The sequence below is a fragment of the Daucus carota genome, chromosome 9, assembly GCF_001625215.2.
Source record: "Daucus carota subsp. sativus chromosome 9, DH1 v3.0, whole genome shotgun sequence".
NCBI lineage: Eukaryota > Viridiplantae > Streptophyta > Magnoliopsida > Apiales > Apiaceae > Daucus > Daucus carota.
The window spans coordinates 38387259-38404431 of NC_030389.2; the positions used below are offsets into that span (position 1 = coordinate 38387259).

General features: G+C 35.4%; 1 protein-coding gene and 1 long non-coding RNA gene across 2 annotated transcripts; one reads left to right on the forward strand and one right to left on the reverse strand.

The window, feature by feature from the left end:
- Positions 1 to 278: 278 nt before the first annotated feature.
- Positions 279 to 1059, reverse strand: LOC135149159 (uncharacterized). Its single transcript, XR_010287324.1, has 3 exons — positions 904 to 1059; positions 688 to 815; positions 279 to 600 (listed from the first exon to the last, which is right to left on the reverse strand). It is a non-coding gene; the product is annotated as an uncharacterized LOC135149159 (long non-coding RNA).
- A 7753-nt stretch (positions 1060 to 8812) lies between these two features.
- Positions 8813 to 10964, forward strand: LOC108201590 (protein FAR1-RELATED SEQUENCE 5-like). Its single transcript, XM_064085441.1, has 4 exons — positions 8813 to 8963; positions 9051 to 9693; positions 9980 to 10259; positions 10413 to 10964. The coding sequence occupies exons 1-4, from the start codon at positions 8813 to 8815 to the stop codon at positions 10962 to 10964; spliced, it is 1626 nt and encodes a 541-aa protein (XP_063941511.1).
- Positions 10965 to 17173: the final 6209 nt, after the last annotated feature.

A 17173-nucleotide genomic window follows, 5' to 3' on the forward strand; every position in this document is an offset into this window, starting at 1 on the left:
ATAACTTGACAAGTACGTATAATTACTGTCTACTAACACAACATTATTGTAGTGCAGAAGTTGCAATCGTTTTACAATTATGGAGATAATTAAAATCCAGGTTGCCTAAACAAAATGTTTATCTAGGAAGTTCTGACACTCTGTAATACATTCGCAAAACAGGATTCAGCAGAGCAGCGAACATCTTCAAAATAAGACAGAGAAAAACAAGATAATATTTTTCCAGGATAGCAATCAGTAAATATCAACTACGATAAGTTAAGCAAAACATACCTCACGTCTCTCGTCAAAAGACTTGGCCCCTCTGTGATGGATGTGTTCCACCTTCTTTCGGGCTTCTTTTCCATTTTTTGACTTAATTTGAAACTCTTTACTCTCCCAATAATTACACAGTTTATCCCAGGTGCGTTTGTTGAAGTAATGAGGCTTGAAATCACGCCGAGTAGCTGATTTCATTCCCCCTTTCCTTGCATTTTCAGCTGATAAATCAGCCCGACTCTTTTCCTCATAAGGGATACTCTTCCATTTCTTGCTCATGAACTCTTTAGCAGCTCTATCCCCCTCTCCTGGCTTCAGTCCCTTTTGATAGACATAATAGTCCTAGCAAAAAACAGTAAAGATCACATATGCAGTTCATGTAATTAAATACAAATTTTAATTGTTTGAGACATAGAGAGTAAATACAACCTTGAATTCTTTGAGGCATGAGTCAAAGAAGGCTTCACGTTCCTTTCCTTTTTTTTTCATGTGTATCTTCATTCCATTTCACTTTCATAATATAACTTAAAGTCTTTTTCTTCCTTTTATCTCTAATACTGTAATATATAACATTCCAATCAAAATATATTAGACAAGTGTATAGTGTGTGCGTGTTACATATAAATGAGATGGAATATAACATACTTTGCGCCATTCAGGAAATGGACGGTCTGCTTTTCTGCCTCCGTGGCTGGTACCGTACCATAATCACCAACAGAGCAGCTACGTTTGGCTCTCCCATATATATTTCGTACTACGATACGACTCTCCTGTCCTTCACTACCACTATCCCCCGAATTCTCCTCATCATTATCAGATCCTTCATTACCAGCCCCACGAACCCTTCCTTCTGCACTATCATTTCCCCTCCCACCAGCCCCGCGACCCCCACTACTGGTTCCCCTTCTCCTGCACCCTTTACTGCCCCTGCGCTTGCCCCCTCCACCACCGCTGGTACCAGCTCCTATTGCCATAAGAACCCAGAATACAACTAACAAAAAACTTGACTTGCCAACCTGCATATTTAATAAGTAAGCACGTCAACATTCTTAATAAATCTCCTTCTACAAATTGTAGAAATTACACAAACACAGAACATAAGTGACACTAGTTCTCTAGACTTTAATTGTATAAATTACAAGTTACAAATATATATATAAATTACAAATAGTTTTAACTCATAAGTTAGTGCTAAACATTCAACAAAAATAAGCCATAAGTAGCTTATAAGTACATACATATACTTAAAGCTACTTCCCCACAAGCTTAATTAAGTACTGAAACACTTGATATGTCTGCAATATCATCACCCACGAGCTCCTAAAAACCAGTACCCCGGATTAAAACCAAAACAAAACAAAAACTAAAACTAAAGAAGCAGAGCTACAATAAGCTAAAGATTAAGCTAAAAAGACCCTAAAATGAAAAGGGGGCAATTGAATTGATTGTTCAATTCAAACCCAGTCGAAATGAAAACATAAACCCTTGCATGTGCATCACGAAATGGGTCAAATCCATCAGTGGAAAGGCCAAGTCTAACATTTCGAATCTCCTTTGAAAAGTGCGGGAATCTACTATCAAAATGTTTCCACTCATCACCATCAGCGGGGTGAGATAACTGGCCTTCAACTACAACTCTGTTGTGGTGCCACCTCATACACTCAGTTGTCTTCTCAGCCATAAACAAGCGTTGCAACCTTTGGGTGAGAGGAAAGTAGCGCAAGATCTTTCGTGCGATCTTCTTCTTCTTTGGATCCTTTTGCTCCTTGTATCGGCTTGTATAACATATATCACAATGTGTCTTGTTGATGTCTTCCTTGTAAAATAACATGCAATCATTTTCACAAGCATCAATTTTTTTATATCCCATATGCAATCCCGATATCATCTTTCGCTCCTCATAATAGCTCCTGGGAAGTTTGTGACCATCAGGTAACATCGATCCAATAAGGCAAAGTAACTCATCGAAGCCATTATTACTACAATGATGTTAATTTGTTCTTGAAATGTAGTAGCTTGTTTACAAATGAAAATATTGTGTAATCCTTGTTATTTGGATAGATTGGTTCAGAGGCATCATTCACCATATTGTAAAATTCTTTGGCATCGACATTTGGTTCCTCCTCAAAATTCTCAAAATATCTATTTGCATCTGCAAAATCTCTTAGCATGTTATGAGCATCATACATGTCAGCATCATCATTACAACCGGAACTCATTCCAACTTCAACTCGGAGCATATCCTTCTCCCCATGTAAATCCCATTTGGTATACCATTGCATAATCCCATGAAGATACAAATCAACTTTCACACCATTAGGATCTTTGAAATACCTATTTTTACACTTTTGACATGGACATCTCATAAGGCCTTCATCTTCATCTTTAAGATTATCACAAGCAAATTTAAGAAAACTATCCACACCATTCTTGTATTCTTCCGTGATATATTCTAACTCATTGTATCGACTACGACCAACCCAACTACGATCGGATGTCATCTACAAAATATACACACAATTCAAATATAAATGCAAATAAAACAAAATCACAAAATTCTAATTAACGCATACCTAAAATGTATACTAATACACACATCTATACTAATTTCATCATACATGAGTAACATCAAACATTTATACCAAGTTCAAAAAATACAATCTACACTAATTTAACAAATTTAGGAAACACAATTTAACTTATATAAAGTATTGAATTTATATTATTTAAAAGAAAAAAACTAGTAAAATTTAAATACTAGAATGTGATACTTACTTGATGATCTCAAAGATTTGATGAGAAGAATATGATATATATGATGGCATAAAAAAAGAGAAATGGTTGAAAAAAGAGAATAGAAGAGAGAAAGGGGAAGAAACAAAAAAAAGGGGAAAGCGGCGTGAAAGGAAGAGAGCAGTAGGTTTTCAATCTGGGAAGGTTAAAATTGACCGCGTTCGGTCAAAATAATAAAAGTGACCGGTGACGGTCACTTTTATATATATGACTGATAACGGTCAAACACATAAAAACGACCGTCACTGGTCAATTTTATAATATTGACCAATTTCAGTCAAAAATACATTTCAGGTTTTTTTGAAACTTTGTGCCGGAAAAATTCCGCCTGACAAATAGTTTTGACCGCACTAAAAATGACCGACGGCTGTCAATTTTATTATTTGGACCGCATCCGCTCAAAAATAGTTTTCACATATTTTTGGAACTTTGTGCGGGAAAATTCCCGCCTAGATAATAATTTTGACCGCAACCAATTATGACTGCGGCCGGTCAATTTTGATGATGTCAGCGAAATAAATTTTGGCAGGAACTTTCCCTCCATTTTTTTTCAGGGCCCATCACTTAAAATTGACTGGATAAATTTGACCGAAATATAATTTTGACCGTTTTCGGTCAAAATTATGAGTAGTCAAAATTAACCGGTCAATTTTAGCCTTGACTTGGTGGCATGCGAGTTTGACCTTATATTTGACCGCGTTCGAACAATAATAAGGCGGTCAAAAATAACCGGTCAAAAATACCCGATTTTTCTTGTAGTGCATATGTATATGTTTGTTTTGAGAACTGCAAATCAGTTGGGTGGGGCGATGAAGGTTGTTGTGGATGAAGGAGCTGCAGAGGAAGGGAAGGATGAAAAGTAAGACGGGTGGAGGGAGTAATGGACTGTGGTCGTGGTTTGGGGTAGTTTTCGGCAGTACAGGACGGTAGCGGCTCAGCCGTGTGTTAGAAAGAGAGGCGTCAATTGTGGTGCGGTTGGGCGATTATTTTAGCAGCCGTGAATGTTGTCCCGACGAGGAGAAAAGAGAGGATAAGAGAGTGGAGGAGAATAGAGAAAAGAGAGATCATCGGGTGGTGTTTTTAGACGGGTGATATGGCATTGATCTGTGTTAAAGGTCTGCCTATCATCAACGTGACTTAAAGATCGTGAAATTTTTAATGCGTATAATGATCAAATAGAATATTTTTCTTAGATATATGACATCATTAAAAGTTTTTGAGTTGTATGATCGAACTGAAAGTTAGTGGTGAGTTGAGTGACCTAAGTGTCATTTAACGCGCCTTAATTTTGTAGGTATTTTGGTAGTTTTATATTTTTGCATGTTTTTAATTCCCTATTATCGCTTGTTCTCATATTTATTACTCCCTCCGTCCCGGTCATTTCTATACAGTTTCCTCTTTGGGACGTCCCATCATTTCTATACATTCCTAAAATAGCAGCTTTTAATAATGTAAAACACTATTACACCAACTACTTTCTTCCACCATCTTCATTTTATAATAATATAAACACTATTACACCCACTACTTTCCCCCACTATCACACATCTATAATTAAATATAAATGGGTCCCGCCACTTTACTCACTTTTCATCTAACTTTACTCATTTTTTACATTTTTTCTTGGTCTCCGTGTCCACACCAAATGTATACTACCTATTGGGACGGAGGGAGTATTTATTTGTTACATCTTTATGAATTTATAAATAAATAAAGAAATCAAAAAATTAAAATAAAAAGGAACAAAAAGGTGAAAGGAGGAAAGAAGAAGAAAAGAAAGAAAAAAGGTAAAAGAAAATCAATACACATAGACCCTATATCCATAAAACCCTAATTTAGGTTTATATAAACATCTTTTTCTCTCATTTGCCACAAACTTAGTTTTTACCCGTTTTTACTATAGTACATCTAACCTCTTTTCATTTTGTAGTAATTATTTCATTTTCAAATTTTAGATCTAATTTCAGTGAGTAGTTGTTCTTTTCTTATAAACACTACATTTTCAATTAAATATAATCTTTGTTTTTCATTTGATTCATTTATGTAATTTCTTGATTCTTGGTGCTAAAATAAATTTTGAAGTTGGGTTGTTGATGTAGTTGGTGTTAGATTTAGTATATTTGTTGGGGGTTGTTTTCATTTTGATTTGATTTGTTGGTATGTTTTGAAGATTGACGGTAAAATATGATAGATGAGTTAAAATTGAAATTTTGTCTAATTTGGTGTTGATATGGTTTCATTTGAATCTTGTTTTGATCAAGAGATTAATAAATTTGTGTTTATTTAGTGTAGAAATTGGTGTTGAATTTTGTTTAGACATTAATTATATATATATTTTTTATAATTTTAATTTTGTTATTTTCTTTATTTAAATGCTAGTATTAGTTTTAGGAATTTCACATTTAATTAATTAAAATAGATAATTAGTGGTCAGTTTAAGTATTCAACTTAATTGAACATGACATGCATGGATCAGTTCAATACACTTTATTCAAGTTTTATTCAACATATAGCATCGACTCGACAATGTTTACATAGAGACGCACTTCATACTGGCTAAGTAGAATACACGAAATTATCAGCTCGAAGAGTATATACTTGAGTATTCCCGACCGTGTTGATGGAGCTTTGGGTTAGGCTTGATACAAGATTCCCACTGGTGGGTAGAGTGGAGTTGCAGGCAGAGAGAGGAGTGGTAACAAATGCCCTACAAGTTCTAGCGGTGATGGAATAAGTTATCAACGCCGTGAGACGGCCTAGAGGAGGATCTCTAATAATGCTAAAAGTTCCATTTGCATCTGTGGTAGTGCTTGCAATGGTCGTGTTTCTTCTTCTGCACTGTAATTGCACATTTGCATCTGCACATACAAGAATCAAGTCAATTATTAAAGATAACAATAAATCTTTTGGTAAATTAAAAAAAATACTTTTAAGCAAAATAAATTATAAACAACAACTCTGCCATAAAATTCTAATTCAGTCATCAACTGAGATAAAAAAAAACAGATGACTTTACATGTTAGGGGCCTCCGGGGGTAACTTATCTGAACAATCTGGTTACGAAAAAAATACGTAGAAGGCTGTAAAAACGTTATAGAAATATGTAGCCTTGGAAACTTACTGGTGAATGGCCTGCTAGCACTAGAGCCATTGGCGAAAAAGGTGGCACTGACGGCACAGCGGACAGTGCCGGTGATGTTAATAATATAATTGTCGAAGCGCTGAGCTTTGACAGCAGAAGGAGCCGCCATTAATGCCGAAATGGCAACCAAGAGGGTAAGAAAGAGCATGCTGTTAAACGTGGCCATTGAGAATATCTAGCTTTTAGATATTCTGAGAAAGTACAGATCTGATGATTAAGGATATATCTATATGTATTGTTGTGATGGCACTGTAGTAATGCACAAGTGCTTATTTATAGTGTTCTCGGATACGAGAAGCACGCCATGCACGCAAAATATTGTACTCTTCCGTCTATTTTTAGTTGTCATTTTCATTTTTTATAGGTAATTTAAATGATTAAAAAGCATACTTCCACATATTATAATTAAAATTTTCTTTTTATCAATAAAAATATAAACTATAAACTTTAATTCAGAAAAAAATAATAATAAATGGATGTATGTTTTTTAATCACCTTAAATTAGGTGCAAAAAGTAAAAAAAACAACTATATAGAAATGGGGGGAGTAATCTTCTTTTTCAGACCGTCGAAATCGCCATGCATGCCAGACTACAAGTTGATAACTAAATAGAACTTAAACCTTTGAATATCTTACATATAGCTAAACCCTCACTCTACTTATGGTCCTTTTGTATGCTATTGCCATGAATAACCACACAGTTTTCCTTCCATGTTGGGCTCAATATTCTTTCTAAAGGATATTTGGTCACAACTTGCATGATCATGGAAGATATCTAACAGTATACGATCTCTTCGTTCGAACAATTTTTCTTTTATTTAATCATTATGTTATTAAATCCATTAAATTTAACCAAAATATCAAGCTAGTGTCATATTTAGAGGCCAGAGTTGCCGACTTACAAAATATCAATATACTGAATAATGGTTTGACCCGGTTCAAATCCGACTATATTAGTTCTCACTAAATCAAACAATCAATTCAATAGAAGTCATAAGAAAACACAAGAGCTAAGTAAATAATGAAAGAGGAGGGCAGCTGGCAAGGAAGAAGATCAATAAAGAGGGAACACACACACATATATCATTACTTCGTTATTATCATTAATTAATTTGTTACTCCCTCCGTTTCATAATACATATCCACTTTTGAACAAATTACGCATATTAAGAAAAACTAACTTTTGTAGAAAGCTTTCATTTATTATTGTATTTATTGCATTGACCAAGTATAATATGTGGCATATATTTGATCTAGGAAATACAATTTAGTAAAATGTGGTATAAAACTCATCTTGGAAATACAAATATTGTGGACATGTAATATGAAACAGAGGGAGTAATATTTTATAAATCTCATGTATTTATAAGTAAAATATGTATTTATATTATGTAATATGAACATTTATATTTTGCAAACTAAGCATGTTTTGTAGAATAATATATTTTTACAATGTTATACCTATAAAATATATGGGATCCTCAAGATTTTCAATAAAATAATGATATTCGTCAAACATTATCTGAAAAATTAGATGTTTTGTAATATTTTAAGTTATATTTTACTCGCAAAACATAACCTATGTGGAATCCAATTACTCCAATACATAAAATAGTGGACTCCATAAAACTTTACTCTTTTCATATATATATATATATATATATATATATATATATATATATATATATATAAATATATATATATATATATATATATATATATATATATATATATATATATATATATAGGTGTTTGTTCAAATACAAACCTTTTTTTTTGTAAAAACTACAAACTAATATCCACCTTTGATTATTATTTACCAACTTTTAATCTGGGCCACTCATTTACTTGATATAAGAAAAAGAAAAAAGACAGAGATTTTTTTGTTGATCCCGGTCATTAATTCACATGCTTTCTCTCTCTAAGACCAACTTCTCTCTCTAGAAACTGTTTCTCTGAAATCTCTCCTCTCTCAGTGCTCAGTAATCTCTCTCGTCTCTCTCGTTGCTCTCTCTCGTCACTCTCGGTGCTCTATCTCGTCTCTCTCGGTGCTCTCTCTCGGTGCTCTATCTCGTCTCTCTCGGTGCTCTCTCTCGGTGCTCTATTGGTGCTATTTTTCGTGTTTACATCTTCATCGTCTGTTGGAATCCGAATCAAAATCAGTTTTGGAGCTGCTGAGTTTATAAATTAGCATACGTATGAATGACTAATGCTCTTTTTAATGATATATGATGTTAACTAGTAAATTAGATGAGTTTAAGTAGTAAATTAGGTAATTGGTGATAATTTAATGTTTATGTTTTGATTAGTTAGCTGTTCTTGTGTGAATTTTTGTTTTTCATGAGGTTAAGTATGTTTTTGGTGAGGTAAGTTTTTTCATGTAATGGTTTTGTGATTTGATACTAGTGTATATGTCGTTTAGTGATTGTAGTGTCTTTTTTTGTTGACAAATGATGCTGATTAGCAGTTTTATTTGATTGAATTGTAGTTTTTCATTTTTGAATGATTTTTATGATTCTATATTTGTAGTTTTATGTTTTTATGTTGATTGCATAATACATTATGAAGTTGAGTTATAATCAAGTATAGTGTAAGTTGATGATATGATTAAATGTTTAAATGTTCAATATCACGGGTTCTATATGTGGTGATTCGTCTCGTATCAGTAGTTCGACTGCTAGCTGTGATCCCGCTTGTAGTGATTATGATGATTCAATATCAAGCTACGTATTGTCTCCTGGTGGAAGGAGATATTATTCACCGTCTGTTGGTGAAAAATAGTGTATACCATTCCTCAATCAAGTTCATGACAGCTTGGATAAAGCCTTCATATTTTACAAGAATTATGGTCGTTTAGGAGGATTTGATGTTTGGAAGGGAACTGAAAAGGGAGCTGATGATGGTACGATAACACTCAAGCATTTTGTTTGCAGTTGTGAAGGTTTTGTTGAGCCAAATATTGGTAGAACGAATGGCATTGAGTGTAGAGAAAGGCGTACTGTGTCGAAGAGGTGTGGTTGTAAGGCAAGATTGGTTATGAAATACATGTTTCCAAACAAGTATTTTGTAATGTCTTTAATTGATGTACATAACCATCCTCTAGCTAGTGAAACAGGATGGCAATTTTTGAGAGCTAGTAGGGAAATGACAGTGGGGTTAAGGAATGTTGTCTATGATGCTGCGAAAGCTAACATAGGTTGTAGCAAAACGTATACTCTTGTAAAGGAAATGGTAGGTGGATATTCTAATGTTGGCGCGACATTGTGTGATTTTCGAAATTTTAATCGGGATTTGAAGAGCTATGTTGGTGACAAAGATGGGCAAATGATTATTGACAAGTTCAAGGTCATTTCAGAGACTTCAGAAGGTTTTTACTATGCATACAAAGTTGATTCAGCTGGACACCTTATCAAACTGTTTTGGGCGGACGCAATTGGTAGGAGGAATTTTGAACTATATGGTGATGCTATGTCGTTTGATGCAACTTTTGACACAAACAAGTAAGTTTGCACTTTATTTTTCTACATATATGCACGTTATCTTTTTAGTTTTCTTATATATGTGAAATATTTTTTTGAACGTAGTGATGATTCAACATGTATTCCTTCTGTTCTAATTTAAATATTATATGTAATGCAAACAAAATATTAGTATAAACATATGAATTTTAGTGATTTCTCTGTGATTTTTTAGTTGTTCAGGTGGTGTGTTTTTGTGATTGAAATATTCTAATTTAGTGATTTTGGTACAGACTTCTGTGTTATTTATGTGTTTTGTTTGGTGTAGGTATAATATGATTTTTGCACCTTTCACTGGTGTGGATAAACATGACAAATGTGTGACGTTTGCATGTTGTCTTTTATCTCAAAAGAATGTTGCGCATTATACTTGGGCATTTGATCATCTTGTAAAGGCTATGGGAAGGAATCCGGTGGTTGTGATTACTGATCAATGTCCAACTATGAAAATAGCTGTCCCTACATCATCATTTTCTTCGGCCAATGGACTGATTGCCTCTAAACATCGTTTGTGTATGTGGCATATTATGGAAAAATTCCCGGTCAAGGTATGTTTTAGTTTTCTTGCTTGCTGTTAAGGGTTACCTCCTGTTTTAATTTTGTTTAGTAGGGTTAGCTGCTGTATAATTATTAAGGTAGTATTATTTAGTAGGGGTGTGAATTTGATTTTTGTTTAATAGTTTGGTGAATATTTATTTCAGCTTGGTAACCGTTTGGTGAAAGAGACAGATTTTATGGAGAAGATGAAGAAATATATATGGTCATCAAGTATAGAAATTGAAGAATTTGAGAGAGGATGGGAGGCTGTTGTTAAGGAGTTTAAGTTAGAGGATAACAAGTGGTTAAAAGATATGTATGGTATAAGGGCTTCATGGATTCCCGCTTTCTTTAGAGACCAGCCAATGTTTGGGTTATTGAGGACTACATCAAGATCAGAGAGTAAAAATTCTTTTTTTGGGCAATTCCATAAACAAGGAGACTCTTTATGTGAATTTTGGTTACGGTATCAAAGTGCCATGGATCGGCAAAGGAATGAAACGAATCGGTTGAATCATGAGTCCAATTCTAGTCTCCCTTCTGCAGTGTCTAGATGGTTCATAGAAAATGATGCAGCAGACCTGTTTACACTTGCTATCTTTTATAAAGTCCAAGAAGAAATTATTGCCTCCTGTTTGGACATGCAAATTAAAAGAATGAGTGAGGAAAGATATGGTGTGTTAGGCCGAATAAACTCACTATATAAGATGATATAGTGAACACAATCAATAACAGAACACCAGTATAAGAGAATAATTCAACTAAACTCTTATTCACAAATCACAGTAGCTTACAAATAATCTCTTAGTGATTTATTTTATCACTAAGAGCTGCTAGGTTACACGAATGATATTCAATTGATAACTCCTCTAGAGTAAACCCTAAGCTGTGTTTATATACACAGTTACATGATATCTACTGATTGATTTACAATTATCTGCTTCCTAAAATAATCTAATCAGTAGCTATCCTTTTCCTGTTCTGATATGCATATCTTCCTTGATATTCTCTTTCCTTGCTTATCCAGATCTTCTCTTAGAAATCAGCCGCCTGCAAACTCTGATCATACAAACTCTGATCCAGCTGGCAGTCGTTAAACTCTGATTCTAGATTAAACTCTGATCTTCATTTCTGCACACTAAACAAGTTAAATACCTGTGACATCATCAAATATGTAACAATCTCCCCCAACTTGTACATTAGACAGAATGAACAAGTTCTATATATATACTGATGATGTCAAAAATAATCAAGGACAAATGCATGAAGTAACTAATCTGCAAAAATTAATTATTACTTTCAGAACAAGCAGAACTAATTACAACTTACAGAACTAGCAGAAGCTAACTAGCCAGTCAGTCTATATACATAGCTCTCCTTGACAAACTGAGTGATCAAATCTTTTTCAATTTGTTTCAGAGTCTGTATCATCTGAGCTTTGACAGTCTTTAATTCTTCATTGTCTTCTCCTGTCTGGTATATAGCTGATCTCAAGGCTCTTGCCTTGCATATTTTCATAGCTTCTCCCAATTGAATAGCTCCTGGTCTGTCAGCTTCATTATTGTAACCCAAAATTCTGGTTCCAGCTATAGTCTCCATAACAGAGCTATTTTGATCATATCAATCTCTGAACCATCTTCTTGAGTTATCTTAGGAACATATTCAGCATCAGAACTTATCCCATAAAATCTTCTCTTTTCTTGGATAGTTCTCTTCAGCCTTTCAGACCATCTCTTGGTTGCTTCATTCTTTATCTCAAGCATATAATGAATATGCTCAAGTTCCCTTAGAGACTTTATTAATAGATTAGCTTCAGAAATTCTGTAAACTCTGCCAGATTCCAAAAATATAGCAATTTTCTCTTTATCTTCTGGTCCATCATGAGTATCCATCAGAATTTGTACTGACTCTATTTTGTCAAGATCTTTCTGTGTAACAACTTCTCCAGCCTTTTCAGTAAGAGGATATGGATCTCTGAAGACAGTTGCAGCACTGGTCTGGATTTTCTCTTTCTTATGACCTAGACCTGTTGTGTCCCTTGCTTCCTTTCCTCTTGTTCCTTTGTCTCTGATTTGAGTGAACAAGGAGCTTTCCTTGTACTGTCCTGTACCAAGGCTTCCAAATAAGCTCTTCTTCTTTGGTTCAACTGTATCAACTTGAGCCTTGTCAGAGGTTGACTTTATCCAGGTAGCTTTTACTTCAGCTGACTCCAGCTGATCTTCCTTCATATTTTTAGCTTGAGCAGTGTCAGAGGCTAAATTCTGATCAATAGACTCAGGAATAGTTGCAAGAGTTTGTTTTACTTCTGATTCATCCTTCTTTTTAGATGGAACACCATCTATGACATTTTTCCCTTTTCCACTGGAACCAGAGTCAGACTTCTTTTGATAAACTCTGGGCCTATTGATATCAGCATAATTGACTTCACTGATCACTATTCCTTTTCTTTTTAAAGATGGTAATTTCTTTGAGGAGGAATCAGTGATCTGTTTCTTTCCATCAGACTTTGCTTTCTTTTCATCAATCTTTTCATCAGACTTAGATTTGCTGATCTTCTTCTTCTCAGCAGCCAACCTTTCTTCTTCTTTTCCGATATCTTCAATTGACACCCCTGGATTCTCTTGTTCAAATATATTCTTTGCAACTGCTTCATCAAAATCCAGTTGTGTAGGAGCTTTGTAGAATAAGGTTGTTTCCTCTCCCTGAATCTTCACTGTGTGACTCAAAATCTTTGATTCAGGATTACCAAGCTCAATTAGTTGCTCAGAGAGAGCTCTTGATTTACTGTCAGCTGGTATCAGAGGTTGAGATTTGGTAGTCTGAGTTTGAGTAGCTGAGCTGCTTCCAGCCTTATCTCTCCTATTTCCCTCAGTCTGAGTATGTAAGACCATGTCAGAGTTTGTATTTTCAGACTTTTCAGCTTTCTTCTTTTCTTCATCCTCCTCCTCATCATCTGGCTTTTTCTGTTGCTGATCAACCTTGCATTTGTCTTTAAGCACTTTCTCTCCCTTTTTGACATCATTAGAGTTCAAAGCATTAGAGTTGAGAAATTGGACCAGCTGAGCCACAGAGGAGCTCAAATCAGCCAGAGTTTGCTGCATGGATCTCTTAGTGGATTCAATAGAAGACAGCCTGGCTTCCACAGAAGAGGATGGGGCTCTGTGCATATTCCTGGAGTAGGTTAATGTACAGACCTTGCTCTTTGTAGACACAGAGTGAGGAATTGTAGAATCAAGAGCTGGTGAAGAATCTCTGACAGGTGAAGGAACTCTGACAGGTGAAGAATCTCTGATTGGAGAGAATGTTGGAATTGGAGAAACTTCTCTGACTGAAATACTTTCTCTAAGCAGAGCAGAGATTTCAGCTATAAGGGATCCTGAGTCAACAGGTGGAACAGAGTTTACTTCAGTATCATCATCATCATCATCATGATCTTTGATGCTGATAGTATGGGAACACAGAGGAGCTGTAGCTTCCTCAGAGTTTGCATCATTGAGGATCTCCTGATCAGGAGCTGCAACAAAGTCTTCAACAGGAATCAGAGTTTCCTGAGCAATCTCAGGAGTAGACATATGTTCTTCTGGAGTAGGCACATGTGCTTCTGGATTAGACACATGTTCTTATGGAGTTGTTCCTGAAGAAGGTATATCAGCTGCTGGAGGTTGTGGCAAAGGTTCCTCTGATTGAAGATTATCTTCTGACATAGGAATGTCAGCTTCTGGAGTATGTTCTGATGAAGTTGTCAGAGGTACAGCAGATAGTGGTTCCACCATCAGAGGATCAGAGACTGTGACCATCTCAAGAGGATTAACCATGGATTCCTGAGGAGGGTCCACAGTGAGATCAGTGATTGTGGAGGTGGGCTTAATCTTCTTCCTTGGCCTGGAGACAAGAGGAGGGGGTACTGGTTCATTGTCAGAGTCAGAGTCTGAGATCTGCTGCAAAAATCTTCTCTTCCTAGGTGGAGGAGATGGTTTGGTTGGTGATTTTGAAGATCTCAGCACCCTGGTAGGTGAAGATGTTACAACTGGCCCTTTTTGGGAAGGACCAGAGGTGGATCTGTGGTCAGATTTTACAACTGGCCCTTTTTGGGAAGGACCAGAGGTTGGTACATCTGTTTGTTGCTGGTGGGAAGAGGAGGGAACATTCTCATCAGAGAATATGGAATCATATTTTTCTGGCATTGCCTGCTTCAATTTATCCTGTACAGTTACAGGAATAGCAAAAACAGGTAGTTGGGCTTTCTTACTATCCTTTTTCATCAAATCAGTGAATGCTCGTTTAGTGATTTTAAATGGTAGTTCTGTATCAGTATCAGGAATAGGTACCAGAGGATAACAGTATGAGAAAATAAGCTGACAAAATCGAGCAAAGTAAACAGTATTCTCATCCCCTAACTTTCTATCACCAATAAATCTCAAAATAGATGGAGCAATATCAAAGTTGAGATTATGGATAAGAGAATACCCAATCTGCTGACTGAAGAGAGGAATAGCATCAAAATTGCTGCATTTATTTCCAAAAGCTCTGGTTATGCAGTCATAGTAAAAGCTCCATTCTTTGCAGAGACATGGACGCTTGAGTTCCCCTATTTTATCAGTGCTACCAGAGTATCCAAAGAACTGCATCATATCCTTCAGAGTTTGAGTAGAAACAGCACTATGATACTTGGAATGCTCTGGAAGGTGAAGAGCCTTTCGAACCGTCTCAGGAGTTATAATATACTCCTGTTCCTCATAAATACAGGTTAAGGATGGTGATCCATGTTCACCACCATCATTATATCTTGCTGAACGCCAGAGAGTCAGAACTTGAGCCGGAGAAATAACCTCTGGTTGAGTGAGTGCATACATGAACTCACTGTGGGCAAGATAATTTTGGATCAGATGGAATTCACTGGGAGCTTCATCATTGCTCAGAACTGCAGCATAGTTGTTGGTAACGAACTTGGCACCATCAGATTCAAAAGCTTTTGTCGACATTTTCTGAAAAATACAGAAATTGTGAAGTGTAGATGAGATGTTTGATGAAATGCGCACAAGAGGTTTTGAAAATTTTCAGAGAGAGAGAGAGAGATATCGTGTGAGATAAAAAGAAAATAATCTTTCTCTGAGTATATATGTGTATGAACGCATGCAGGTGAGAGAGTAAAGCAACAGTGGGGCACGTGGCAGTCTCTGAACGGTAAAAAAAAACGGTAGTGGAGCAGTAATTATGAGCAGCGTGTGAATCTGTACAAACTTGTACCATTTACCGATAAAACACAATTATTTACCGTGTTTTTCTCCACTCAGGAATTCAAATGGATTTTGTACCGTTTGACAGTAAATCTGATATTTATCTGACCAAAATATTTATTTTAAACTCCGACTTGAATCAGAGATTTGACTATTGACCAGAGTTTAAATAAATGGCAGATTGTGAGACAAAACAACGATTAGTCATAAAATTTTGCACTGATTAGAGATAAGGAAAATCTGATAACCAATTATTCCTCAGAGTTTGCAAACAATTATTTGAATTTAATCAAAAATCACTCATTGTCATAAAATTTTTGTTAATCACACATGTGGAGTGATAGGTGTGTGTTGTCATGATTATTCTAATTGTAACAGAGATTGACAAATTTCTCAAATAAAATTAGAAAGAATCAGATGTACGGAAAATGATTTAACCATCTCATAAGCCGAGTGTCTCATAATAAGGATCAGAGTTTAGGATTTCTCTTCTTTTGTAAGACAAGTATCTTCTGAAAGGAAACTTCTCAGGGTAAGTGAGTTATAACCTTCATCAAATTTTATTTATCAGAGTATTTCTCCAGTAATCAGAGAATGTAAAAGGTCACCAAGAAAAATAATTTTCTGATGCATTTTGCTTAATACCAGCATTGCACATGGTTCTTTCCTTTCACAGAATTTCTAAGATCTCAAAGGAGTACCTGAAATAATTTTCTTTCTTTTTATATTTTTCTTTTCTTTTTCTTTTCTTTTCTTTTCGTTTCTGAGAGAAAACCAATATGTGATCCATATCTGAGACCCGATTACTCTTAGCTCATAAGAGGAATAAAACAAGTTCTTCACTGAATACTTATCTAATATTTAATAAGTAAGGCAGTCTAGGTAACAAGTTTAAATCATGATTTGTGTAACAAGAATTTCCACATATGTAATGTCCCAAAAGTCAGACTTCAGAGCTTTTCATGATTTAATTCAAATATTTGCAAAACATTTTGCACAAGAATATCTCATATCAGTAAAAATTCAAACCATCAGAGTTTGTCGGGTCAGAGATTAACTATCAGAGTTTGTCATATTAGTGCATAATCATCAGAATTTAGATCAGAGAATAACAGAGGCAGTTGCATATCAAGATATTAACAACAATTACTAAAAGATATAATATCATGCAATATATCAGAGTTTAGAGAGGACCAGTAATCATCCCTAATTCGTTTACAAGTCTTGTAAATGTTGCTTCAGCCAGAGGTTTGGTGAAGATATCTGCCAACTGCTGATCTGTTGGGACAAAATGAAGTTCTACTATCCCTTCCATCACATGCTCTCTGATAAAATGATATCTTATGCTGATATGCTTGGTCATGGAATGCTGTACTGGATTTCCTGTCATAGCAATAGCACTTTGGTTATCACAATAAATAGGAATTTGAGTCAGAGTTAACCCATAGTCCAGTAGTTGATTCTTCATCCAAAGAATCTGAGCACAGCAGCTTCCTGCAGCAATATACTCTGCTTCTGCAGTGGATGTAGAAATTGACTTTTGTTTCTTACTGAACCAGGAAACCAGTCTTCCTCCAAGAAATTGACAGCTTCCACTTGTGCTTTTTCTGTCTATTTTGCATCCTGCAAAATCTGCATCAGAGTAACCAATCAGTGTAAAGTCTGATTCTCTGGGATACCAGAGTCCC